The sequence below is a fragment of the Pelodiscus sinensis genome, chromosome 1 (assembly GCF_049634645.1).
Source record: "Pelodiscus sinensis isolate JC-2024 chromosome 1, ASM4963464v1, whole genome shotgun sequence".
NCBI classification, from domain to species: domain Eukaryota; kingdom Metazoa; phylum Chordata; order Testudines; family Trionychidae; genus Pelodiscus; species Pelodiscus sinensis.
Genome location: NC_134711.1, coordinates 326070211 through 326098129, shown reverse-complemented (window position 1 = coordinate 326098129; position 27919 = coordinate 326070211). Strand labels below are relative to the sequence as shown.

At 56.5% G+C, this 27919-nt stretch overlaps 2 protein-coding genes across 8 annotated transcripts in view; one reads left to right on the top strand and one right to left on the bottom strand.

The window, feature by feature from the left end:
- LOC102463239 (sodium-dependent proline transporter-like) overlaps positions 1-4234 on the top strand; it is a 28357-nt gene extending 24123 nt beyond the window's left edge. The window contains 2 exon segments of the mRNA XM_075919697.1: positions 99-272; positions 606-4234. Coding sequence (XP_075775812.1) covers positions 99-272; positions 606-743 — 312 coding nt within the window. The 3' untranslated portion in view covers positions 744-4234.
- STIM1 (stromal interaction molecule 1) overlaps positions 3844-27919 on the bottom strand; it is a 187900-nt gene continuing 163824 nt past the window's right edge. For 2 of the 7 annotated variants that reach the window (XM_075919691.1, XM_075919690.1), the window contains 5 exons: positions 24652-24752; positions 22878-23113; positions 22212-22292; positions 16864-17260; positions 3844-6226 (listed from right to left, as the gene is read on the bottom strand). In XM_075919691.1, coding sequence (XP_075775806.1) covers positions 5692-6226; positions 16864-17260; positions 22212-22292; positions 22878-23113; positions 24652-24752 — 1350 coding nt within the window. In that variant the 3' untranslated portion in view covers positions 3844-5691. The remainder of the gene's footprint in view (positions 6227-16863; positions 17261-22211; positions 22293-22877; positions 23114-24651; positions 24753-27919) is intronic. The other 5 variants (XM_075919695.1, XM_075919693.1, XM_075919696.1 and 2 more) reach the window with 5 other exon arrangements.

Genomic DNA, 27919 nt, shown 5'->3' with positions numbered 1-27919 from the left:
TCCCTGGCAGCGGAGGAAGGGCTGCTCTGCCCTCCCCCTCCCTCCCGCCTCTCGGGGCTGCGGGCGTCTGACCGCGCTGCTCGGCTCTGTCCTTCCAGTTCATCCTCTTCTACATCTTCCTGGAGATGTACACCACCCCCCTGCACTACGGCGCCTACACCTACCCCCGCTGGGGCAAGGCCCTGGGCATCTGCATGGGCACCGTGACCTGCCTCCAGATCCCCCTCTGGGCGGGCGTGGCCATCTACCGGGAGTCGGGGACGCTGACTGACGTGAGTGCGGGGCCGTTGGGCTCAGGGAGGGACCCACCTCTGCCATCCAGCTCCCACACGGCTGGGGGCATGGCCAGGAGCTGGGGCGCTGGGAACCTCTAGTGCCGGGATCAGGCTGAGGTTGGGCGCTGGACACCTGCCGTGTCTCACCCCTTGGGGCCCCGGGGCGGAGGCTCTGTCTGTCCTTCCCAGGGCTGCAGGGTCGCGGGCTGGCCTGGTGTCAGTCCAGCAAATGCTGCCGCTGCACCTCAGCCCCCCGGGCCCATCCTTGGGCCGCCCTCCCTCCGAGGGCCAGTCCTGGCGCCCGGCTCAGCCCTGCCCCTGCTCTTGCAGCGGTTCCGGAAAGCCATCCACCCCCTGAACTCCTGGCGCACGACGAGCACCCACGCCGAGGTCATCGACGTGCCCTACACCATCAACCTGGCGGACAACGACTTCGCCAGCCCGCCCCAGGGGAGCAGCGAGACCTGAGGGGCCGGGGCTCCGGCACTGGGCACCCTCTCCGGTCCCGGCTGCTGCTCCTGGCGTCTGTGTGCCGGCCAGAGGCGAAGGGCGCGGGCCTGCCCTCGCTGTCGCTCCGGAGGCTGCGGCCGGCCCCTCGCCTGCACGGAACCATTCTCAGCTGGCGCCGTGCAGCCACAGCGGTGCCATGGGGGGCTGGCGAGGGCAGGGCCCCAGCACTGTGCCCGGGGCTGGCCCTGGGCGTTCTGCAAGCGAGGCCCATCCGGAGACATGAGCACTCTCCAGAAGTGTCCTGAACTGACTCGGCAGCTCACGCCCAGGCGGGGACCCCGTGCCAGGGCCCAGGCAGAGCGGTGCCCCCCAGGCCGGGCCCAGCAGCGCCCCTCTCGGGAGCGACCCCCCACAGCTGCAGGAGGCTGGGAGCGAGGCTGCGGCTTTCCCCGGACCCACCCGCAGCGCCATCCCCCATGCAGGGGGCTGGGCCGCCCCTGGGCAGCAGCCGCTGAAGGAGCCCAGAGATGTAGTCCCTGGGCGTGGGGCCTGCCCCTGGAGCTCCATGGGACTGGGGGGCTGGGCACCACCCTGAGTGGCACTGGCAGAGCACAGGCCAGCTGCTCCGGTGCCAGCCCGCCCAGGGCTCAGCAGGGGGCAGCGCGTGGGCACGCCAGGGCCCCCCCATCAGCAAGCAGCAGGGGGAGGCCAGCAGGGCCCCAATCCTGCCCTAGGGGCGAGGACTCATGGCAGCACCAGGACCCTGGCACACAGCTGGGCAGCCCCCTGCTCTTGTTGCCTGCTCCCCAAGCACCAGGCCGCTGGGGGGCAGCTGCTGCAGGTGGGGGGGTCAGAAGAGGAGTGCTGGGGCGAGAGGACGGGGGGAAGGGGGCTCTCCATGCCCTGGCCGCAGAGCAGGGCTGGGGGTGGGGGTCCGTGGCTCTCAGGCCCAGGGGATTTCTCTGCTGCTGAAATACAGGCTGGGCACTCCCCCGACAGCGTGGACAGTCTCTTCCTGTGCCCCGCTCGCAGGGGATGGGCGCTGCCGGTCCCTCGCGGGGCTGCTGCAGGCGCCAGGCCAGCAGGAACAGACCCCGCCCCTCCCGCACACCCGCCCGGCCAGATGCTCTTGCTGCGACGTCCACCCGGGCCTGAGCCCCCAGCCGGGCGCCGGCGTGCAGCTGCGGTGACACAGGCCGGGACGCCGCTACTGTGAGCAGGGCGCCTCGACGTGGGGCTGGGAGCCCGGCTGCTCTGGCCGGTGGGGCCAGCGCCCGCACTTTGCCTGCCTGGGGTCTGCCCGTGCCGGGGGGCTCGGGGCTGGCGCTAGGGGGGTTGTGCGGGCCGGCCCAACCACTGCTTTTCCTGCGGGGGCAGCTGCCCGACCCGAGGCCTGTTGGCGCTGCCCTGGTGCGCACGGCGGGGCTGAGCCGGACTCGCTGCTGCCCATGCTCTGCGCCTGGGGGGCAGCCCGGGGCAGGCTCTGTGCTCCCAGCGCCAGCAGGAAGGAGCCAGGACAACGGCCCTGGGGAGCAGACACGTCTCTCCCTGCCTGCTGGGCTCCCCCACGGCTCTGATCCCTCCCTGCCGGCTCTGGCTTGGCACTGGTCCCATTGCAGCAGCAAGGGGCCGTGGGGCTCCCTTCTGTGGCCCAGGCCGGGTGGCAGCCCAGCTGGGCTCTGGGCCGGGCGCGTCTCGCCTAGGGCGGAGCGTGGCGGGACGGGGGCAGCCCCACGCCGCAAAGACCAGCCCCGGCCTGCTGGGCACAAGGACCTACCTCCCCCCCCCCCCCGAGGGCTGGGCGCTGCCCCTGCAGAACTGGGGAGGGCAGCGTGGGGCGTTCAGGGCTGGCTGGATCTTCAGCTGAGCGGCTCAAGGCCCAGGCCCTGCCCTGGCCGGGGGAGGGGGCGTAGGCAGAGCCTGGCTCCTTGCTGCAGGGTTTGCATGGCCAGCTCGCTGGGTTCGCACACGCCAAGGCCAGAGGGGACCAGGAGTGGGTCTCCGTTGCCCGGGACCAGAGCAGGTCGGTCACCCCAGCCCCGCACCCACCTCTGCCGTTTGGTTGGCTGCAGCGTCGTGACCTGACATCACAATCGGCATGACAGCCGGGCTAGGAAACACCCGACAGCTGCTCTCTCCTGTTGTTTCCCAAACAGGACGCTCAAATACGGGATGGCCCGGTTCAAAACCGGACACTTGGCAACCTGCCGGTATCGCCTCCCCGGGACGCTCAGGGTGTTCAGTGGCTCTCCTGGCTGGACTAGTTAGACCCTGAGGGCACCCCCCAGGGCGGGCAGCATGTGGGGCAGCTGGACCCAGAGGGCGTGCCCCATGGCCAGCAGTGAGTGGGGTGTCTGGACCCAGAGGGTGTGCCCCGCGGCAGGCAGCATGGGGGGGGGTGTCTGGACCCAGAGGGCTTGCCCCACGGCGGGCAGCATGGAGGGGGATCAGGACCCAGAGGACGTGCCCCACGGCAGGCAGCATGGGGGGTTCATGTTAAGCAAGAGGCCAGGTGGTGCCCGGAGTTCTGCCAAGCCTGGGTAGGTGGCATTGACACGGTTGCCTCTCAACCCTGCATGGGGGCCAGGCAGCGCCCGGGGCTCAGTGCAGTCTGAATGGGGGAAGCTCCCTTGCCCCCGTGCTGTGAGGTTGGGGGGGGAGATGGCTCAGCCCCAGCCAGGTGTTACCACTGGCAGCGCCGCCCCTTCGCTCTGCCCAGGGCCGTGGCCGGGCATTTTGCCCCTGCTGTCCATGCAGCCACCCTGGGGCGGTATCGGAGCGGGGTGAGGGGCTGACAGCCCGGTGCTCCTGGCGGCTCCCTGCCTTGGGGCCTGTCGGCTCTTCCGGGAGTGAGACCCCCTGGGTGCAAGGGGGGCGCTAGAGCCAGTTCGGCCGGGGGTAATTGCAGCAGCCTGTGCGGCTGGGGGCAGGGCCTGGTGGCTGTTAACCTGCAATCTGTTGCTATGGCAGCCTGGGGAAAGGTGTTTCTCTGGGCCAGGGAAGGGCAGCACCGACTGTACCAGGAGCTCAGGCAAGGGGCTGCCCTGCAGAGCCACCGACCGCCCCTGAACCTCTGCCCGGCCCGGCGCGCCCCGGAGAGACCGGCCGAGACCCCCGCTCAAAAGACTCTACATGCTTTATTGGGCTGAAAACAGGTTTCTGAAACGACAAAACAAATCAGACTTGGCAGATGCATCAGTCGCTGCTTTGGAAACTCCACCACCCGGCTCCAGGCCCAGCGCCCTGCCCCCCGACCGCGCTCAGAGCAGGGGGCCTGCCTGGCTTGGGCGCAGCACTGGAAGCATTGCCAGAGGGGAGGGGCGCCGGTGCCAGGCCAGGGCCCGAGGCTGCCCCCAGCTCTATGGCCTGGAGCGAAGCCGCATGCAGCGCGACCAGCCCCGAGCTGGCAGGGGCCGGCCGCTGGCCAGCCACAGGATCCGGCGCCACAGCAGGGCCAGGGCTGCCTCCTCTCCCCGGGCCGGTGGCCAGCAGCAGCGTGAGGAAACGCAGGCACTTGATCATTGAGAGGGTTTTTCACTTATCGTAAAGCAACAGTGTAACTGGCTAACTACCGGCTCCGAAACTCTCGGCAGCCCTGCCCGGGGACACGGCAGCCACCCCCACCCCCTGCTTCAAGGGCCCCTCCACCACATGCAGCTGGCAGGGGGGCGGGAGAAGGCTGCAGGCCGGCTCTAGCCCCCTCCAGGGAGGTAGCAATCCCCTGGGGCAATGGGCCAGTGACCCTGCTCCAGCTGGGGGCCTGCAGGGCTCTAGCCTGGGGGGACAGGGCCAAGGCCAAGGCTTGCGCCATGGGAAAGGCCTGAAAAAGAGGCGCCCAGGCATCCCCCATGAACGACTCCCCAGCCCGGCTGCAGCAGGTGTCCTGCCAACCCAACAGGCCCTGGCTCCCACCTCAGCTCCACCCCCTTCCGCAGCCGCCCGGCGAGAGCGCTGCACCCCTGGCCCCTCCCCAGCCTGGCAGGCCTGCGGGGCCCTGGAACCGCCCCGCCCACACAAAGCCGCCTCTTCTCCAAGGCGAGTTTCACCCCCCCCCCCAGCGATGGAACCCGACGGCCCAGTCACCCCCTCCCGGGGGGAAGGGCCCCTGCTCTCCCTCCCGAACACCCGCCTCACCCGGGGCAGCTCAGCGCAGGCCGAGGGGCACCGTTCCCTGGGCCTGCGGGGAAGCTGAGCTGGGGTTAAAGCGCCTGCCTGGCCCCAGGAAGCCCAGCTCCTGCCGCAGAGGCTGGGATGGCGAGAGGCCAGGGTGGGGCAGGGCCTGCTGGGGGATCTTGCCCACGAGAAACAAACCCAGCCAGGCCCTTGCTCCCCACCCAGCCCCAAAGCAAGGAGCCCGCCGGTGCTTTCTGCCACCCCTGCCATGAGCCCCATCCCCTCCCCAGCCACAGGCCCGGCCCTGCCCCCTGGAGAGAGCTGTGCCCAGGCAGCTATGTGGAGTCACGCTGAGGCACCGGGGCGAGGCCCTGGCCTCCCTGAGTGGAGGCCCAGGCGAGGGGAGGCTACAGCCCAGGGGTGCATAGATGCGCGCTGTGGGGCCGCCCTAGAGAGCCCCTCCCCGGGCAGGTCTCAAGCTGAGCAGGAGTCCGGCAGCAGCCGAAAGGGGACACGGCAAAGGCGAGAGGCGCCCGGCTGCCGTGGCCGAGCGGAGGCAGGCGCCCGGGGAAGGCAGGAGAAGCCGTGCACAGCGAAGCAGGGCGATGAGTGCAGGGAGGGAGAGGGGTGGCTGCCTGGCTGGGTTAGAAGTCAGGAAATAAATACGCTTAAATAGCTCCTCCCCCTGCATATTTTACACCACTTGATTGGGAGCAGCGCTGGGTTTCTGGGGCGGGACGGGGGGTGGGAGGTCACAAGCACCCCAGCCATGTGGCTCCCGGAAGGGGTGGGCAGGTGGCCCCGGCTCGGCGCCCTGCCCAATGGATTGCGGTGGCAGTTGGCTTCCTTCCTTCTACTTCTTGGGCTTTTTGAAGATCTTTAGGGGGAACTTTTTCTTGCCCTGGCTGGAGTCAGTCTCCTCGCCCGTGGAGCCGCTGTCCTCTTCCCCGGCGTTCTTCTTGAGGGCCAGCTGCGGGATGCGGGTGTTCTTGGCGTTGTTGGGCCTGGAGTCAGAGACGGGGGAGGGCGTGTCGGGCTCGGTGGAGCTGGGGCTGTGTGAGCGGGAGGAGTCGGAGTGGCTCGGCCTGCCCGCCATCACGTGGCTGATCTCCCCGAGGCTGGACGACTTCGCCATGCCGTGGTTCAGCATCATCATCTTCTTCACCACCACCGGGCTCTCGGGCAGCCGCTCCTGCAAAGCCCCCAGGGGGGAGGCCTCGCCGTGCTTGCTGCCTCCATTGGAGGTCGGGGCGTAGCTGGCAAGGTGGCCTGACGCAGCCTCCTCTGCAGGCCTGAGGGGAGGCCTGGTGGGCAGGAACTTGGGAGCAGGGATGCGCTGGTCGCTCATGTGCAGGAAGGAGGAATCCGAGTCGGAGCGAGTTAGGTCTCTGTGGGCGGGAGAAGGAGACGGTCACAACAGAGTCCCAGCCTGGGCCCAGAGCATGCGCCGCGCGCGCGCGCACACACACACACACACACACACACGCATGCACAAGGGCTCAGCCCGGCTAACACAGCGGAACTCTTCCATGGGTTATTCTGCAGGGAGAAACGTGCAACAAGCCTCCAAGTCCTGGCAGCCTCCCTCCCTCCATCTAGCTCTGCTGCTCCAGGGGTTGCTCCTTGTACACCCAGCCCCACAAGGAGGACTTGCCCTGCCCACGCAAGCTACTTGGCACATGGGGCAGAGCTGCAGTGTGCAGCTCGTGGGAACCAAGGCAGGCTCCCTGGGTGTCCGAAGGCCCTGGTGCGGATGAGGCCTACAGCGAGGGAGAAACTCTGCTGTCAGATTATACAGTGCAAGGGCCTGAGGAGGGTCACCATAGCGAGACCCGGGGCTGGTTACAGGACCTGGTCCGTTAGGCAGCAGCAAAACTCTCAGCCCTGGATTTTTTGGACTCAAAGTTCAACTTAACATCATCTTGCTCTTCACCAGGGCACAATAATTAAAGTTGTGATTAATCACACTGCTAAAAACAGAATACCATTTGTTACGATATTTTGGATGTTTTCTACATTTTCAAATAGATTGATTTCAATTGCCACACAATACAAGGTGTACAGGTTTCATTTTATTTTTTTAATTAAAATATTTGCACTGTAAAAAAGAAATAGAACTTTAAAATCACCTAATGCAACTATTTCCTTAGGATGGCGGTGAAGCACTGGGACAGGTTCCCTGGGGGCGGGGGGGGGGGGGGGGTGGAATCTCCATTCCTAAAGGTTTTTAAGTCCTGGCTTGACACAGCCCTGGCTGGGATGATTTAGTTGGCGTTGGTCCTGCTTTGGGTTGGGGGATGGACTCGATGCCTCCTGAGGTCTCTTCCAGCCCTAGGATTCTAAGTTCTGTAGTGCGATCTCTTTATCATGAAAGTTCAACTTACAAATGTAAAATTATGTACAAAAAGTAAGTGCCTTCAAAAATTAAACAATGTGAAACTTTAGCACCTACAAGTCCACTCAGTCCTCCTCCTTGTACAGCCAATTGCTCAGACAAACAAGTTTAGCTACAATTTGTGGGAGATAACGCTGTCATGTTTCAACCACCATTCCAAAGGACGGGTTCATACTGATGACGGATTCTGCTTAGTAATGGTCCAAAGCAGCATGAACTGATGCATGTTCATTTTCATCACTTGAGTCAGATGCAACCAGCAGAAAGTTAATTTTCTTTTTTGGGTTCTGTAGTTTCCTTATCAAACTGTTGCTCTTTTAAGCTTTCCAAAAGCACGCTGCACATTTTGAGAGGCACTTCAGATTCTTGACCCTTGGCACGAGTGCTGGAGCTTTCTTTAGAAATCTCACAGTGGTGCCTTTTCTGCATTTTGCCAAATCAGCAGTGAAAGCGTTCTGAAAACAAACACGTCGTGGGTCATCACCCGAAACGGCTAGAGCATGAAATATGGCAGAACGCGGGTAAAACAGAGCAAGAGACGTACAATTCTCCCTCACGTTCAGTGGCAAATGTAAGGAACATTACTTTTTTTAATGAGCTTCCTCAGAATGGAAGCATGTCCTCTGGGATGGCAGCCGAAGCATGGAGCGTCTTGTGAATACTTTGCATATCTTGCATCTTTGCAAAGCCAGCTAAACAGAGCCATGTGAGCGCCTGCTCTTCCTTCCATCTCTGGAGAGATTTAGGAGCAGGTTGGATAGGCATCTATCAGGGATGGTCTAGAATGGTGCTTGGCCCTGCTGTGAGGGAAGGGGACTGGACTTGATGACCACTCGAGGTCCCTTCCAGTTCTAGTGTTCTACGATTCCAGGTGACATTGTAAATAAGAAGTAGGCAGTAGGATCTCCCCTAAATGTAAACAAACGTGTTCGTCTGAGCGATTGGCTGAATAAGAAATAGGCCTGAGTGGATTTGTAGGCTCTAAGTTTAACATCTGTAAGTTGCACTTTCACAATGAGGCGCTTGCACTGCAGTATTTGTATGAGGGGAACCTAAAAAATACAATTTCTTTTGTTTATCATTTTTCAGCAAAAATATTAGTAATAAAAAATAACCGAAAGCGAGCACTGTGCCCTTAATATTCTGTGTTGTAACAGAAATCAACATATTTGAAAATGCAGAAAACCATCCAGCCTATTCAGTGCATCTCAGCCTGGCTGCCCCCGCAACCCTCTAACGGCCAGCGCCCCCGTTCGGGGAGAGGCTTCCCACGCAAAGCCCCGCCTGGCTGCCCCCACAACCCTCTAACGGCCAGCACCCCCGTTCGGGGTGAGGCTTCCCACGCAAAGCCACGAGCCCGGCTGCACAGGGGCTTGCACCAGCAGCCTCTCGCCAATTCATAAGAACATAAGAACGGCCGTACTGGGTCAGACCAAGGGTCCTTCTAGCCCAGTAGCCTGTCTACCGACAGTGGCCAGCACCAGGTGCCCCAGAGAGGGTGGACCAAAGACAATGATCAAGCGATTTGTCTCCTGCCATCTCTCTCCAGCCTCTGACAAACAGAGGCCAAGGACACCATTTTATCCCTTGGCTAATAGCCTTTTACGGACCTAACCTCCATGAAATTATCTAGCTTCTCTTTAAACTCTATTATAGTCCTAGCCTTCACAGCCTCCTCTGGCAAGGAGTTCCACAGGTTGACTACACGCTGTGTGAAGAAGAACTTTCTTTTATTCGTTTTAAACCTGCTCCCCATTAATTTCATTTGGTGACCTCTAGTTCTTCTATTTAGGGAACTAATAAATAACTTTTCTTTATCGGCCCTCTCCACACCACTCATGATTTTATAGACCTCTATCATATCCCCCCTCAGTCTCCTTTTTTCTAAACTGAAAAGTCCCAGTCGCTTTAACCTCTCCTCATATGGGACCCGTTCCAAACCCCTAATCATTTTAGTTGCCCTTTTCTGAACCCTTTCCAAGGCCAAAATATCTTTTTTGAGGTGAGGAGACCACATCTGTACACAGTATTCCAGATGTGGGCGTACCATAGTTTTATACAGGGGCAGTAAGATATTCTGTGTCTTATTTTCTATCCCTTTCCTAATAATTCCTAGCATCCTATTTGCTTTTTTGACCGCCGCTGAACACTGCATGGAAGTTTTCAGAGAACTGTCCACGATAACTCCAAGATCCCTTTCCTGATTTGTCGTAGCCAAATTAGCCCCCATCATACTGTACGTATAGTTGGGGTTATTTTTCCCAATGTGCATTACTTTACACTTCTCCACATTAATTTTCATTTTCCATTTTGTTGCCCAATCACTCAGTTTGGGTGAGATCTTCTTGGAATCCCTCACAGTCTGCTTCTGTCTTGACTATCCTAAACAGTTTGGTATCATCCGCAAACTTTACTACCTCACTGCTTACCCCTTTCTCCAGATCATTTATGAATAAGTTGAAAAGGATTGGTCCCAGGACTGACCCTTGGGGGACACCACTAGTTACCCCTCTCCAATCTGAAAATTTACCATTTATTCCTACCCTTTGTTTCCTGTCTTTTAACCAGTTCTCAATCCAAGAAAGGACCCTCCCTCTTATCCCATGGCCATGTAATTTACACAAGAGCCTTTGGTGAGGGACCTTGTCAAAGGCTTTCTGAAAATCCAAGTATACTATATCTACTGGATCCCCCTTATCCGCATGTTTGTTAACCCCTTCAAAGAACTCTTAATAGGTTAGTAAGACAGGATTTCCCTTTACAGAAACCATGTTGACTTTTGTCCAACAAATTATGTTCTTCTACATGCTTCACAATTTTATTCTTTACTATTGTTTTGACTAATTTGCCCGGTACTGAAGTTAGACTTACTGGTCTGTAATTGCCAGGATCGCCTCTAGAGCCCTTTTTAAATATTGGTGTCACGTTGGCTACCTTCCAGTCATTAGGTACGGAAGCAGATTTAAAGGATAGGTTACAAACCACAGATCATAGCTCAGCAATTTCCCATTTAAGTTCTTTTAGAACCCTTGGATGAATGCCATCCGGTCCCAGAGATTTGTTAACATTAAGTTTTTCTATTTGCTCCAAAACCTCCTCTAATGACACTTCAATCCGGGACAGTTCCTCAGATTCATCACCCACAAAGGACGGTGCAGATTCGGGAATCTCCCCAACGTCCTCAGCCGTGAAGACTGAAGCAAAGAAATCATTTAGTTTCTCTGCAATGGCTTTATTGTCCTTGATTGCTCCTTTTATAGCTCGATCATCTAGAGGACCCACAGGCTTTTTAGCAGGCTTCCTGCTTCTAATGTACTTAAACATTTTGTTATTTCTTTTTGAGTTTTTGGCTAGCTGTTCCTCAAAATCTTTTTTTGCTTTTCTTATTACATGTTTACACTTGATTTGACAGTGTTTATGTTCCTTTCTATTTATCTCACTAGGATTGGACTTCCACTTCTTAAAAGATACCTTTTTGTCCCTCACTGCTTCTTTTACATGGTGGTTAAGCCACGGTGACACTGTTTTAGGTCTCTTGCTATGTTTTTTAATTTGGAGTATACATTTAAGTTGGGCCTCTATTATGGCGTCTTTAAAAAGTTTCCATGCAACTTTCAGGGATTTGGCTCTAGTCACTGTGCCTTTTAATTTCTGTTTAACCTCCTCATTTTTGTGTAATTCCCCTTTTTGAAATTAAATGCCAGGGTGCTGGACTGCTGAGGTGTTCTTCCTGCCACAGGAATGTTGAATGTTGTTATATTATGGTCACTATTCCCAAGCGGTCCTGTAACGGTTATTTCCTGGACCTGATCCTGCACTCCACTCAGGACTAAATCGAGAATTGCCTCTCCCCTTGTGGGTTCCTGCACCAGCTGCTCCAAGAAGCAGTCATTTAAGCAATTGAGAAATTTTATCTCCGCTTCTCTTCCTGAGGTGACATGTATCCAGTCAATATGGGGGTAATTAAAATCCCCCATTATTATAGAGTTCTCTATTTTGGTAGCCTCTCTAATCTCCCTCAGCATTTCAATGTCAGTATCGCTGTCCTGGTCAGGTGGTCGATAATATAACCCTACTGCTAATTTCTTATTATTGGAGCATGGAATTACTATCCATAGCGATTCTATGGAACATGTTGATTCATTTAATATTTTTATTTCATTTGATTCTACATTATCTTTCACATACAGTGCCACTCCGCCACCCACCCGGCCTGCTCTATCCTTTCTATATATTTTATATCCCGGTATGATTGTGTCCCACAGATTTTCCTCATTCCACCACATTTCAGTGATGCCTATTATGTCAATGTCCTCATTTAATATGAGGTACTCCAGTTCACCCATCTTATTAGTCAGACTCCTAGCATTTGTGTAGAAGCACTTTAAAAATTGGCCACTGCTTATTTGTCTGCCCTTCCCTGATGCATTGGATTCCTTTGAATGCGGTTGTCTGTCTGCTCTGGCCCATGGTTTGTCCTCTCCCCTTCTCTCTTTCTGACTACAGCTTATCTATCAATGGATTCTCCTCTAAGAGAAGTCTCCTTCCAATTTACGTGCATCTCCGCACCAATCGGCTTTCCCCCATCTCTTAGTTTAAAAACTGTTCTACGGCTTTTTTAATGTTTAGTGCCAGCAGTCTGGTTCCACCCTGGTTTAGGTGGAGCCCTTCCTTCTTGTATAGGCTCCCCCTCTCCCAGAAGTGTCCCCAGTTCCTAATAAATCTAAACCCCTCTTCCCTACACCATCGTCTCATCCACGCATTGAGACTCTGAAGCTCTGCCTGCCTACCTGGCCCTGCGCGTGGAACTGGAAGCATTTCCGAGAATGCCACCATAGAGGTCCTGGATTTCAGTCTCTTTCCTAGCAACCTAAATTTGGCCTCCAGGACATCTCTCCTACCTTTCCCTATGTCATTGGTACCGACATGTACCACGACCACCGGATCCTCCCCAGCACTGCACATAAGTCTATCTAGATGCCTCGAGAGATCCGCAACTTTCGCACCAGGCAGGCAAGTGACCATACGATTCTCCCGGTCATCACAAACCCAACTATCTATGTTTCTAATGATCGAATCACCCACTACTAACACCTGCCTCTTCCTAACTGGCATTCCCTCCCCATCAGAGGTATCCTCAGTGCGAGGGGGATACCGCAACATCCTCTGGGAGGAGGGTCCCAACTACGGGATGGTTTCCCTCTGCTCCCATTGAATGCTCTGCTCCCTTGAGACTTTCATTCTCCTTAAGAGTACCGGGGCTCTCAGACTGGAGGTGGGACAGTACTACAGTGTCCCGGAAAGTCTCATCAACATAGCTCTCTGCCTCCCTTAGCTCCTCCAGTTCAGCCACCCTGAACTCCAAAGCCCGAACTCGGTCTCTGAGGGTCAGGAGCTCCTTGCAACGGGTGCACACATACACCACCCACCCACAGGGCAGGTAATCATACATGTTACACTCGACGCAATAAACAGGATAGCCCCCACTCTGCTGCTGGGCTTCCGTCTCCATTTTTCTAATGAGTAAGTTTAGGTGTAAACGGGATTCTTTTTAAACCTCTGGAATATAGATTATTCTAAGAGTTATGTTTTAATATAGGTCCGAAGTCACTGGTGCCCTCTAACCTCCCCCTCCAAACTCCCTCTCCAAACTCTCCTGGTAGCAGTTCCTGGTCACTGAGTCACCGGTTTATATAGCTCTGGTAGCCCCTCCCCCTGACTGAGGCTCAGCCAATTAACAGAGGCTTCTAGATTTCAAACCTTTTAGAAGCTCCTTCAAACAATCAAACAAACCACCAAACAGACAAACACAAGCTCAGCACACTGCAAATAACTCCCCCCCGCCACACACAAACACACACTCCAGACAGCCACTTACCACAAGGGTCCCGTTTTTACTCCCTCTTTTACCTGGAGAACTCCCTCTCCAAACTCTCCTGTTAGAGAGTTTGCCCAGCCCATTCCCGAGCCCAGAAGGAACTGGCCAATGGTGAGCCGACCCCCCCCCCGCCTCAGCTTGTCTTTCTAGAGCGGAGAGAGACGGCAGGGAGGCCTGGAGCACCAGTCACCCTTTGCAGCCTCCTCTCTGGCCAACTGTAGGGATGCACGGGGTCTAACCAATGCTGCGCCAGCCATTAGGCACCACAGCCCCCGTCCTTCCTGACAGTGGCTGGCACTAGAACCCCCTCTCTGCCGGACTAGAGGGATCCTGCGTCAGAAGACAGGACAACTGGCAAATGCTCTTGTTCAATTAAACTGCTGGGGCTCCTCCGGGAACCTCCTGGCCTGCCACAAGTGAGCCCCACATGGGACAGCAGCCTTTGTGACCCAGACCCATCCCGTCCATCAGACAGGGCTGGGCTGGGAAAGGCCGTCGCCGTGGCTGGGGTCAGGAGGAAGGGGGAAGGAAGCAGGACGAGGCGGGGGGAGGGGAGAAGTTACACACTGCTACCCTGTCCAGCCCAGTCCCTTCGAGCCAGCGCAGGCCGAGAGGGTCAAACGCCGGTGCCACAGCTGAACTGTGCAGCCCCTGGGGACCCCACCCAGCAGCCTGGCTCCCTGAGCGGCGGGGCGCAGCCGGGCAGCTCTTGGGGGCGTCAGTGGCTGAGTCACACCGGTGACCGGGCGCACACATGCCCCTGCCATTCATGGGACGTGCGGCTTGAGAGGCCCTGCTGGACGCAGGCGGAGTGGCCGGGGGCAAACCAGCTCGCCCAGTCGGTGCCAGGAGGACTCGGCCGTTCAACGGCAGGCCCCTGGTTTTGCAAGTCTTGGCCACAGTGTTACGGGTTTGATTTTGAAAGGAACCCAGGCCTTGCAACTGACAGCGTGGGGCCAAGGGCAGGACCGTGCGATCTCTAGGCTGCGGGACGCTCTCTTCCCCCCGCCTAAGCCAAGTGGCGGGAGGGCGGGTGTGAAATGGACAGAAGCAAAGGCAGATCCCATGGGGGCTCCTGGCCTGCCCGGTCCTCTGCCGCCCGCTGGCTTCCCTCGAAGCTGGCTGCCACTGCCCGTATCACCTGGGGCTGGGACGAGGTCCTTGCCCTCCCTCTGCGTGGATTCAAGGCCGTTGGCCCTGACCGTGCCATAGCAGGGCCTGGCTCCCCACCCAGCACACAGCCCTTGTATCCCTTCCTTCCAGTCCCTGCCTTTCGCAGCTGGGACCCAGCTCCACCCAGCAGCCTGTGACATCAGCACCTCTCACGTCTCCTGGCGGCAGAACCAGGCCTGACCTGCTGCTCGGTTACGCTGCTGCCCTCAGCATCAAGCAGTCTGCCCACTCGCGCCCCCCCCCCCCCCCCAACAGCTTTGGCCCTGCTCCCTCGGGGGGGTTGAAGGGCACCCAGCTGGGAGCCCCCTCCCACCACTCGGAACCGGGCATGGCTTAGGAGCAGGCGCTGGAAAGCAGAAACCTCTGTGCACAGAGCAGCCACACACCCCCCCCGGCCCAGCACCCTCAGTCACACCCCAGTCTCCACACCCCGAACAGCGCTGACCTTGTTTGCACCAGCTCCTCTGAAGCCAATTGCAAAAGAGAAGCAAAGAGTGAGGGTTTGTGGCGGCCCGGCCGGCAGGGAATAGTCACAGCCCAGCCGGAGGAAGCAGGCGGCTAAGCACAACGCAGGGCGGCCCACGCTCCCTCTCCCTAGGGGAAAGGAAGAGGCAGTCGTCTCCAGGTCTGGCTGGAGCTAAAAGGAGCCACATTGAATCAGAGTTGGGGGCAGCACCTTCCTCTATCACAGGGGAGCAGGAGCCAAGACTCTTGGGTTCTGTTCCCCTCTCCAGCACGGACTCTCCGTGACTCAGTTTCCCCATGTCATCTTCCTCTCCACGAGGCTGTGTGGCTCGGCTGATGCGTATAAAGGGCTCCGCGGGTCTCAGGCAAAAGACCTGGAGCAATGCAGGCTTGCGGAGCGGGCAGCAGGATTACGGGGGGTCTGAGCGTGAGTGTTAAAGCTGCGGGTTGGCACCACAGGACAGCGAACCCTGGGAGCTCTTGCTAAGGAAGTGGCCTTTTGCCCACAGGTCACCCCCGTGGGCACTGAGCAGAACCAAGTCAATGGCCTGCCCTTTCGCTGACAGCGAGCACTGGGACCTGCGCCTGGCAGCCACACGTCAAGCCAGGCACCCGCAGCCTCTGGCGTCCGCGTCTGCAGGCCTGGGCTTTCGGAGGGCCACCAAACACCCACGTGTGCCCAGCAGAGCCAACGGACAAGCTGCCCGCGATGCTGGCGACCCAACCGTAGGATGTACCCAGGGCTGCACGTTTCCATGGGGATGGCCCCGACGGGGCTGAAATTTGGAAGCGATTCACCTAAGTATATTCAAAGGGCTCTCCGCCCCCTTCCACACAAGAGCCCAGATGGCGTTTAATAACCCCCCCGGAGCAAGGGCAGGGCCACCCCCCCCCCCCCCGGAGCAAGGGCAGGGCCACCCTCCCCGGAGCAAGGGCAGGGCCTCTCCCCCATATGAATTTTCCTAGGGCTTGCTGCTACACCATGTACGTGTCTGAGACGCACAGTTGGCCTGTCTGTATCTGGGGCTTTCCAAGTGCTGCCATTAGCGCCCGGGGCTCAGGGCTTGCCCTGGCCCCTCAAAAGCACCCGGAATCAATGGAGAGCTGCGCCGGGACACGAGGCTGGGCACGAGGGTCAGGCCTACTGGGGCCTGCTGGAAATCCGTCTGGTATTGGCAGATTCTAGGCCTAGGGCCTTCAAACCCCTGACCCAAAAGGTGCCCTCCAGGCAGATGCCATGTTATAAGCTGAGGGGCTTTTCCTGGGATTTTCAGTCTTGGGGAAGGCGCCGGGGCAGTCGGGTGGAATCTACTTCCGCCGCCGCCGCCAGCTACGGGCAGGCGCAACGTCCGCCCACGCTCCCGGCCCTTGGGCCTCAGCCAGCCTCCAGGGCCCCCCCTGTGGAGGGAGGCGACATTGATTTCCCAGGCCTCTGCTGACACTGCTCATGGAGCTGCTGGTCAGCACTGGGACGCTCTGCCCAGGACAAGCCCACTCCTTCACTTCCCACAGACCCCCCGCTGCGTTCTAGTCACGGATCCGCTCACAGTGGGAACCTAGCGACGGGAAGCTCAGCACTCGGCCACCCTCTGCCGTACACAGGAGCCCGTCAGCCTCAACTCAGCGTCCCTGGATGCTGCTGGGCATGTCAGCACCTGACCACAACGGGCACGTCAGCACCCGCCGCCAGCAGCACCCAGAGGCACGCCGGGCTTTTCCTTTGCAATTTGCTTGGGAGGAGCCAAAGACGAGCCCCGGTTTCAAACAAGGTCAGTGTGTGTTTGGTTAGTCGCGGTCCCTTCCTTCCCGCAGGCGCCCCCCAACCAACAGGCTAATTATGCAGAAACACAAGCCTGGCAGGGACTTCTCAGCCCAAGCCACAGCGCCTTGCTGGTTAATCGCCACTGCCGTGACACACAAGGCACCAGACCAAGTTCTGCCATTGCAGTAATCCCAGGCGGGCGCCGCGTAGGCGGGAGAGAGGCTGAGGAAGCAAGAGCTGCAGAAAGCAAGGAAGGATTCTATCCCGAAGGGCAGGGTGCCAGGCATCCAGGAGGAAAAACACCACAGCAAGCAGCAGGTCTCAAGAGGCGCTAGAAGAGAAAGAGCGGTACCCAAAGCTCTCAGTGCGACAGCGAATCCCCGAGGTGACATCAGGAGGGGGTAGGTCGGGGATGGAGTCCATCTGGAGGATATAAGAGGAGGAGGTGTGATGGTAATAGATAGGGTGGGCATGGCAAGCGGGAACAGAGGCAGTGGCGGTGATGGTGGAGGAGCAGGAAGTGGAAGAGGCGGAGGTGGCAGATGGGCTGGCTCCGTGCGTGTCGGAACTAAACGACTGTCCAGAAGTGAGGCTGTGCATTCGACGCAGCGCGGCTCTGCCCGCCAGGTAATGGACGGGCTGGCCCGATTCGCTCTGGCCGTGCGCGTGACTCTCTACCAACCTCTGAGATCCGAGGGAGTGCTGCGGGTCCACGGCGCGCTGGCGGACGCCGCTCGGCAGGGTGGGGGCTGGAACGACAGAGAAGAGAACACTGAGTGCAGCTGGAGAAGCCGCGTCCGACCCCAGCCAGGCGCCGAACCTTTGGCCCTTTGAGCCAGCTCGCCCGGGGGAGGCCATCGGCTGCGCTGATTCAAACAGACGAGGCATTAGGTCCTTGCTTCTACTTAGACCAGTGACCAGCGCGAGAGAAACTGCCGTTTACATTCCTGCTCACCGAGGCAGGCGGCCAGCGAGGGGTGTGCGCTATCGCAGGGCTCTGGTTTGGCTTATGGATACCACTTCTACCCCAGTGTAGTTCCACTGATTGCAAGGAATTGCCAAGGATTTACCCCTTGCTGGCAGCGTGATCCGGCCCGGCATTAGGTGCAGGTGCGCAAGGACAGCAAGGCTTCCGGCACGGTGTGGAACTCTCTTGACTCTTTCCCAGTGGCTGAGATGCCCAGTGCAAGACAAAGGAGCATTTTTGAGACCCCTTATCTGGTCTACGCAATGGTAGTTGGGATAATTAGTTTTCATGATTTTACACACCCACTAAGCGTCCATCTGCTCTGAAAACTGGCAGCCACGCCCATCTCCACATCCCGGGTGCTCCGTGGGTAAGATTTTCTCCCTAACAGCAAATTCATCTCGGGCTCTGCAGCCACGCTGGCTTCGGTCCTCGTGTCTTGTCTCCAGCAGAGGCGCAGATTTTAACACCAGATGGGACCACTGACTATAGAATCCGACCTCCTACCAGAGACCCTCACCCGCTAGTCTCTGCTTCAGCCCATATCTTCCATTTGAACATCTTTTAGAAAGGCCTTAGATCCCAAGGGGAAAATTACAAGTGATGGAGAATCCCCCAAGCCCTTAGGGAGCTGTTCCAATGCCGTATGTGACCCCGCCCCACGAAGTTGCACCTTATTTCTGATCTGGATTTGTCTAGTTCTGCTTCTGACCATTGGATCTCATCACACCCGGGTCTGCTACACTGAAAAACCCTCCGGTCAGAACTCTCTTCCCTGCGTAGGTGCTTGTAGACCGCCAACGAGTCTCGTTGGAAGGAGGTTCTGAGGCAGGGAAACAAGAGCTTAACCTGAAAGCGGCGTGGCGGCCTGGGGGCGCCACTGAGGACAGCTTGACTTGCAGAATCTGGCCACTGCTCAGACTCTATGGCGACGCCCTCTGAAAACCTGCGTGGACCAGAACAGCCGTGGTGCCACAGACTGGCAGACTGAAGAGCGTCTCTGCTGACATCTGTGCTAGGCCACTGAGCACGGGGACGTTAACTGGTGACCCCTTAACGAGTGAGGCTCATGGGATCCCATTCACCAGTAGAGGCTGGAGTAATTCCCTGCCCCACGGGGCCCACCACAGGCACAGGCTGCTCCAGCCGGTCTGTGGCAGGCTCAGCATGACTCCCCCCTCCTCCCTCCCCTGCTGGCTCTGCGGGATAAAGCTAAGCTTATATGTTAAATAGTCACTCTCCCAGAGCCCGCAGTGCATGGAACCGCTACGGCTTTTAGCAGCTACCCGGTTACCTTTGTAAACGACTTGCTACAGCCCTACTGAGCACAGCTGAACATGGAGCATCGGGAGGGCGTCACCGAGTCTCAGAGCAGAACCGACTTGGGGTGAAACTCAGCACGCGGCCGAGGCGCTGACGTCTCTTGCAGGCTGCCTGCAGCGCCTAGGTGTGGCGCCAGGCCCGCAGCACAGAGCGGTGGAAGAGAAATTCGTATCCATATTGATTTAGTGAAGACCCACAAACTCAGAGGGTGCCCCCATCGGCGCTGGTACTCCTGCCTCTGCCAGGAGTAAGAGAAGCCGACAGGAGGGTTTGCTCTTGTCGGTCTCCCACAGTGGGGAAACTCGAAACAAGGTCCGTTGACTCCAGCTCCGTACTGAACATGCCTGGAGTCGTGTATCTTGGTTCGACCTTCCCCTTTAGTGCAGACCTGGCCTTAGCCCTAAAGCTCTTCAGCCACCACAGCCTCTATCCCGGAGCTGAACTCTGTGCAGTCACGGGAGACCCACAACGGCCTGAACCGGAGATGACAGCCCTGCCCTCTGACTCAGGAAGGCGATATCCTGCAGCGTCTGCTATAGCCACTGGGAGCAAGACAGAGCATTGCATGCTGGGACCTAGGATTCCACAGGCTGCAGCCGAGGGGGCTCCCCTGGGCTGCATTTTGGGCAGTTCTGTTCTGTGCTTTTCTGGTAGGGGGTTCAAAGTCCCGGAGTCTACAGGTGCATACGCGTAGGAAAGTGATGTCAACATGGTTAAAGAGGTGAATGGACAGGAAAGCTCAGAAGCGAAGTGCAGGGAGAGCTCTTTTGGGAGTGGAAGAACCAGCAAACCATGGCTGTAAAACCCACTCCCCGCCTAGGAGAAGAGGGCACCGGGCGGTTCGAATGCAGACAGGTTCCGAGTGATCGCCGGCTGCGAGAGCCCCAGTGTTGCGGGTCTCTGTTCCCCTCCTGCTCCTCTCGGGGCAGTCGAGTCTTTCTAATCATGGGAGGAGGGGGAGACAATCCCCACCCCTGTGGCCCCCCACTCCACCCCTCCTTTCCCCCCAAACCTGGGAGCCAGGTTGGGGAGCCCTGTGAGCAGCCTGGTCCCTGCTCCCCACACCCAGGGCAGGGGAAAGGTCTGAGGCCCCCCACAACTGCCTGTGTGGCTGTTACCATAGCCCAGCTGGGGTTCTTTGACCCCCCATAACTCACCCCCACACCAGGCCAGAATAAAAGCCTCGCGGGCAGTTGCTGGCCCTCCACCTGCGCTGTGCAAGGGGTCTGGAGTGCAGGGAAAGAGGCCAGATTTGTAGGTGGAGGGTCCATAGCTCCCCATTGCACCCCTGTTCCTCTTTCCCTGTCTGGCTCCAGCTTCCAGTTTGGCTGGGAGACAGGCCTCGGGAGAGGGCCAGGTCGGCAGCCAAACGTGGACAGGCCATGGCCCCTTCCAGCGCCTGGTACTCGCTGCCACCCACAGCCCTTCCCTCTCTCCGCTGCGCTGCCTGAACATTTTTAGAATTTTCCTTGCAGGATCCTGCACTGAAATAACCCTCATAAATCACGTTAAACGGGGCTAAAAGTGAAGCTCAGTCTCTGGCTCCGGAAACATTTGTCAGGAAGGTGCCTGGGGGAGGAGAGCTGGAGCGGCCAGAGGCCAGAGCTGGGGGCTGCCCAGGCTGCCCGCCTTCCTCCTTCTCCCATGGAGCTCCGCTGCCGCTGCCAGCGCCAGCGCGGCCAACGGAGCGGCCTGGGGGCTCTGCCTTGGGGAAGCATCGATATCGCACAGCTGGGGGAGGCCGGTCTGTGTCCTGCCGAACCGTGGGCTCGTCTCTCCTTAGCGGGACCTTCCCCTCCTCCCTGCTGGGGCAGGTCCTTGGCTGGTGCAAGGCAGGAGGCTGGACTAGATGCTCGCAATGGTCCCGGCCGGTCTCGGGGCCTAGGCTTGCTCTTCCTCCCCCAGCTTTCTCCTGACACACCTGTCGTGCCTCCGGGGGTTCGTTACCAAACTCGGGGAGTGAGCACACAACTCCGGGTTTCAAATGCCACCTCTGCAGGTGCATCTCACTGAGGGCAAAAGCCTTTGGGGGCCTGCGTCAGCCGCCCTGGGCTGTAGGACTAAACATTACCAGGTAGACGCTCAGGCTTCAGCTGAGCCCAGCCGGGGCGGAATCCCAGCGCCCGAGACTGACTGTCCACACAGCCCAGAGCCAGCTGCCCCGGGCCAGCCGCAGACTTTAATCTCCATGCTGCTGCAGACGTACCCTGTGCGGCCTGGGGTCACTCGCCACCTCAGGGGCTCCCCCTTTTACACGAGGAGACTGACTTCTAAACAGTGAGAGCTTGTCCATCAAAGGCCTTGACTGCGCGTCTGACTCATCACTTGCCAGGCCAGGTTTGACCTCTAGTTAAGTCTGTGGCGCTCCACTGCTGTTTAGCCAGAGCCATAACAGCGACAATCAAACCCGAAACATCTTGTGTCTTGCTCCCGACTCTGCTGGCAGACTGGAGTCCTCCCTCTAGGGGTGTTAAGAGGTGGGTAACAGGCTAATTGTGTAGTCGATACAATTTTTATCGACTACACGATTAGTTGATAAGGGAATTTAACCCCCGCTGCGGCTCTGCAGGTTAAATGTAGTAAGAGCCAGGTGGGCGGGCAGCCCGGCTCCTACAACATTTAAACTGCAAGAGCCACAGCAGGGTTAGGCCTGCCCCACCCCACCCCGGGTCCAGCAGCCTCTCTCCATGAGGGTCCCAGCCTCTGTACCCAGCCAGCCCAGACCTGCCACAGGGAAAGGCAGCTTCAGGGCAGGCTCCACTGTTCCCCCCCATCCCCTCCTCACTGCCTCTGATAGAGGCAGCAGCACAGAGAGAGGGGAGGGAGCTGGCAGCACCACTTACATCCCTATATCCCACTGCTTCTATTGTCGAGACCAATCTTCATGGTATTTCACATTCTCCCTCACGCACCAGCAGGCCCTGTACTGTGACAACACTCTAATGGAGAGAGGATTGGCCTGGGCAAGCGGGGAAATCGCTCGAGACGTTCCCTCCCTGCAGGGGCTCAGCACGCTAGGCCTTGGGAATAGGAGACACTAGACCAGATTCAGCTGCATGTGGCATCAGAACGGACCCAGCTGTAGGCGACATCCCCCAGCAGCCGGAATCACCCAAAGAGGGGGGCTCTGTTGTCACGGACTCCAGGGAGCGGGAGGGGAGCAGCGTTACCCTCCAAGCCCTCAGCAAAACCACGGTTCAAGCCTGGGGTTTAAAGCTCCAAACACAGAAGGCGGAGGAAGGAGCGAACATGAAATTCTTCATCCCAGCAGACTCTGCCCAGAGGTTAGTAACGATGCTCGTGTCTCACTGAAGAAGAGCATGTGAATTAGTGTGTGTGTCAAAAAGTTGGAAAAATCGTGGATGTATTTTAGTCCAGTAGGTGAAAAAAAACAACCAAGAGAACCAAACCGGGGTATTTGCAGAGGGACTGATCCTCCGAGGAGATAGACGAGCGGTCACTGAACCTGCGCCCCAAAAGCCAGGCCGCGTCTGGGGTTAGCCAATCAGGTTTGAAAGGGAGAGAGAAAAGTTTGATTTACAGGTATAATCATCACTGGCTCGCAGCAGCATTCTCAACACGAATGGGACAGGAAAAGATCAACCACAGAACGGCCCTGCTCCCTTCTGGGGGCTCTTATACACCGGCAGTGGCGCCCCCCCTCCCCCGAGCCCTGGGGACCCTAACGCGTCACTCGTGTAGGAGGCCCAACTGGAGATGCCCGCGTTGGTAAGTGGCTCTAAGTCAGGCTCAGCCAACAGTTAGCTGGACCCCACTGCTCCTCTGGCTGGGGCACTGCCCCTCTTCTGCCCGAGACAGCCACGGGGAACAGGGGCAGCAAGGTCTCTCCATCACGGTCACTAGTACGTGCTCCTGGCGAGTAGCTTCCAACAACTTCCAGCAATGGAGGCCAGGCTTATACTAAGAGGCTGGTATTTGGGCTTCTATGGACATGACTCTCCTGCTTAGTCAACACAGCTACCCCATTCCCTTCCGATGCATCCCATCAATCTAACGTAGCGCAGCAGCTAAGCGCTAACCCGTCTCAGCGCGCATCACCAGCCCGGGATACATACACTGCATGGACATGGGAGACACAATCTCTTCGTCCAGGTCGTCCAGGTCATCCGTCATGATGAAGTGGGATGGGTTGGGCCGGGGCGTGCCCACCCAGCTGGGATCGATGTTCAGGGCTGCTATGAGTGCATGGATGCCGGGGTTGTTGACAATCTGGAAGCCGCAGAGCACCTCGATTTGCTGCCAGCGGTGGAGGCGCTCCCGCAGCGCAGCCGTCACTTCGCTCAGGGCTTGCCTGAAGACCAAGGGAAGGGAAAAGGGAAAAGCACATGAGGAACAGTGGAAACAAGACAGAAGATCTTTGTGTGTCTGAATCAGGGCATCAGAGGGTTCCGCGGAGATTCTGCTGTATTTTATAGCATCCTAGAGCTGGAAGACCTCAGGAGTCATCAAGTCCAGTCCCCTGCCCAAGGCAGGACCAATCCCAACTAAATCAACCCAGCCAGGGCTTTGTCAAGCCGAGACATTTCTCCAGACTCTGCAGAGCCTTACAGAGTGGTCACTTCAGAACGGTTTTTCCTGTATGTTAACCCCTGTCCAAATTCTCCGTATGACAATAGCCAGGGTCAAAGTACAGCAGACTTCTGATAATCCGGCACCTTTGGGACCCAGGGGGTGCCGGATTATTGGATATGCCGGAGTATCAGGAGGTACTCCAGCAGGGGGGCTGTGACAGGGGGAGGAGGGGTCGGGCGGGGAATGGCACGGTGTGGGGCAAACCAGGTGCTGGTGAGGGGCGGCGCTGCAGGACCAACCCAGCAGCACCCCAGTTGCTCTGCCCCAGGGCTTCCCCAGGTCCACAGCTGGTCAGTTTCAGCAGTGGCAGCAGTGGACTGGGGGAAGTGGCGCGGAGCAGCTCCAATTGTCTGGCTGGAGCACTTCCGGGTTCTAGTTGGTACTGGACCACTGGATGCCGGACAATTGGAAGTTTACTGTATCTCAATACAGCTCTGAGTCACGTAAATCTCAAAGTCTTGCCTTAAGGGTAAGTGTGATGGAGTTAACAGAAATCTTCCAAAACCCCAGCAAACATTTCCACCGTGAAAGGAAGGGACTTCCAGGAACGGATCCATCCATCAGCCATATGAACCTCTCTCCCAACTACAGACAGGATGGCTGAAACGCAGCCCATTTTGCAAGGGAGAATGGCCATTATTTAGCACCATACGAGCAACAGGCTACAGCAGGAAACTGTCCAGGTGAAACCCCGGGGGAGCACATCCCTCCTTCTGCGCAGAGGCATGGGATCTGTAAGAGCTGTAAACGGTCGGGACTTCGACTTTCCACCTTAGGGGAACCAGTCTCAGAGGGGTCGCCGTGATAGCCTGTAACTTGAAAAACGAGTAGTCCTATGGCACCGTAGAGACTAACAAATATGTACATGTAGATCACAAGCTTTCGTGGGCAAAACCCTGGTTTTAAAGTTTTCTCATATACATTTTTGTTAGTCTCTGAGGTGCCAGAGGACAGCTCGTCATTTTTCGGGGAACTACCTACCCTCTACATTTCACACATTCCCCAAAAGCTGACAAACGTGAATTAAATAAGGATCAACTTCTCCTGAGGCAAAGGAAAGGCCAATGAATTCATGCTGTGCAGCAAAAGGGATTCGGAACTGGATGTGCAGAACAAGCGCTGCAGGATGACTTAACCCTGGGATTCAGGATCTGCAGGAAGGAGCTGCAGGTCTGCGTCTTGTCCCCGTGAGACGAAGGGACCTGCGCGTGAGGGGCTTGTGGGAAACGGCAGGAAGCTGTGGTGGAGGATACTCACTTTGCAGTTAAGATTTTATGATCAACGTCGTCTAGGGAGGAGCTGTGTGCAACGTGAAACGTTCCAAACAGGGTGTTTCGCTTCTTTTTAATTTTTTCAGCCTGAAACACAGAAGCGAAAAAAAGGTCACCAGAAGGATCAGCCCTTGTGTTTCCTCCAGGATAGCAATATCCTGAACAGGGTAAGACAGAAATAGTCCTGTGGCTCTCTGCACACATTCCAGTAGCTCGAACTGTTGCTTTATCTAAGGATGTTTAGTCCCCGTAACATGCTGGTGAGGGTGTCAGACCAAAGCAGAGGAAGGGCCCAATTCTCACTAGCTACAACTGTACAGCTAACGACTCCTGCCATGCCTCAGGCTTCTTCCCAGAAAGAGCAACTACAGTTCTCTCGACAGGCTCCTAACATCCTGAAATGGGGGTCTGCCTCCCCTTTAGGACCCTGTGTACATCTGACTCTTAAGTCTCTACATACAGACCCCTCGGCCTTTCTGCTCGAATCATGTTTACTGTAGAATTGCCAAAGGCAAGCCAGGGCCTGGAAGGCTGCAGCAGAACCCACACGGGAAATGGCTGAAGTGCTGCAGCATTTGTGGTTGGAATGTGGTAAGACCAACACATTCGTATCTGCCCTGCCACCTCTGACGCTGCACAATGTCAAGAGAGCCCAGCCCATCAGGTGCAACAGCTTCCTGCTCTCTGCCGCTGCTCTGCCTTGCTCAGAAGATTTCAAACAGCTGGGAGCAGAGAAGTGACTTGGCCAGTGAAGACGACCTACACGTTTTACACGTCAAAAGCTTCACAGCCCTTGTCCGAGGGCTGCTTGGGGCCAGCTTTGTTCTCAAAGGGGCCATGGAGCATTCCTGTGACAGACGTTTCGCAATGCACAATTCTGCACGCAACAGCCAGTTATGCACATTAGCAGGGTGAAACTTATCTGCCAAAAGCCACTCACTCAGCAGTGAGGTCTAGTGCGGGGCTGGTCAAACTACGGCTCCCGTGGGTGATGGAATGTCGGGCACTGGGTCTCCTTGCTGCAGGGGGATCAGGTGACCAGTGCGGGTGCTAAGGCAGCTGCCTGCCTTTCCTGGCACCGTACACTGTGCTGCGCCCCAGAAGCAGCTGGCAACAGGCCCAGCTCCTAGGAGAGCACACAGGGCTCCGCACAGTGCCCCTGCCCTAAGCACTAGCTCCACAGTCCCATTGGCTGGGAACCTCCTGCTGGCTGCTTCTGGGCACAGCACAGTCTGCAGTGCCAGGAGAGGCAGGAAGCTGCCTTATCCCCCACTCTGCACCGTGCAGCGCCCGGAGGGGGAAGGGGGACGATAAGGCAGCTTCCTGCCTCTCCTGGCACCACAGACTGCCCCAGCCCTGCGACCTCCACAGCTGGAACCCCCTCCAACACCCCAAAGTTCCATCCTCAGACCCCCCCTGGACCCCCATTCCAGTCAAGTTATGCTGAGCCGTGGGCATCAACAATTTTTTTCAACTGGGTCATGAGAAAAAAAATGTGCAAAAACCACTGGTCTAGTGGTCTGAATACATGCACAGGAGCCTAGAATTCAATCATTCTAAACCAGCTCTGACACCAATTCACTGCAGAACAGCAGATCAATCACTTCTCTCTTCATGACTCAGTTTCCCCATGTGCGAAGTGTCTGTGATAACTGCGTTGGGTGCCTTAATTAAGGTTTGTGCAGAATTTTGAAAATGTAAACCGTGACACCAATACCTAGTATCACCATGCATCATGGACCAGTACTACATATCATCCTGTATCCTAGGTCATCAATCCCCATGGTAGCAAAATCACGCAGGGACAAAATCAGAAAGGCTAAGGCAAAAAATGACTTTACACCTGGCAAGGAATTTAAAGGGCATAAGAAGAGGTTATATAAATACATTAGGAGCAAGGTAAACTTAAGAACATAAGAACATAAAAATGGCCACACTGGGTCAGACCAAAGCTCCATCTAGCCCAGTATCCTATCTTCCAACAGTGCCCAATGCCAGATGCCCTAGAGGGAGTGAACAGAACAGGGAATCATAGAATCATAGAATAATAGGACTGGAAGGGACCTCAAGAGGTCATCGAGTCCAGCCCCCCGCCCTCAAGGCAGGACCAAGCTCCGTCTACACCATCCCTGACAGATGTCTATCTAACCTGTTTTTAAATATCTCCAGAGAGGGAGATTCCACCACCTCCCTTGGCAATTTATTCCAATATTTGACCACCCTGACAGTTAGGAATTTTTTCCTAATGTCCAATCTAAACCTCCCCTGCTGCACTTTAAGCCCATTACTCCTTGTCCTGTCCTCAGAAACCAAGAGGAACAAATTTTCTCCTTCCTCCTTGTGACACCCTTTTAGATATTTGAAAACCGCTATCATGTCCCCCCTTAATCTTCTTTTTTCCAAACTAAACAATCACGTGATCCTTCTCATGTCATCCATTTCCAACCTCTGACAAACAGAGGCTAGGGACCCCATTCCTACCCATCCTGGCTAATACCCATTGATAGACCTAACCTCCATGAATTGATCTAGTTCTTTTTGGAACCAGGTTAAAGTCTTGGTCTTCACAACATCCTTTGGCAAGGAGTTCCACAGGTTGACTGTGTGTTGCATATGTGTTGCATGAAGAAAAACTTCCTTTTGTTTGTTTTAAACCTGCTACCTATTAATTTCATTTGGTGACCCCTAGTTCTTATATTATGGGAACGAGTAAATAACTTTTCCTTATTCACTTTTTCCACACCAGTCGTAATTTTATAGACCTCTATCATATCCCCCCTTAGTCTCCTCTTTTCTATGATGAAAAGGCCCCGTCTTTTTAATCTCTCTTCACGTGGCACCCGTTCCAAACCCCTAATCATTTTTGTTGCACTTTTCTGAACCTTTTTCAATGACAATATATCCTTTTTGAGATGAGGTGACCACATCTGCACACAGTATTCAAGATGTGGGCATACCATAGTTTTATATAGAGGCTATAAGATATTCTCAGTCTTATTCTCTATCCCTTTTTTAATGATTCCTACCATTGTTTGCTTTTTTGATTGCCACTGCACAATGAATGCATATTTTCAGAGAACTATCCACAATGATTCCAAGATCTCTCTCGAGTAGCTGTAGCTAAATTATTCCCCATCATATTGTAAATATAATCGGGATGATTTTTTTCCAATGTGCATTACTTTACATTTATCAACATTAATTTTCATTTGCCATTTTGTTGCCCAATCACTTAGTTTGGTGAGATCTTTTTG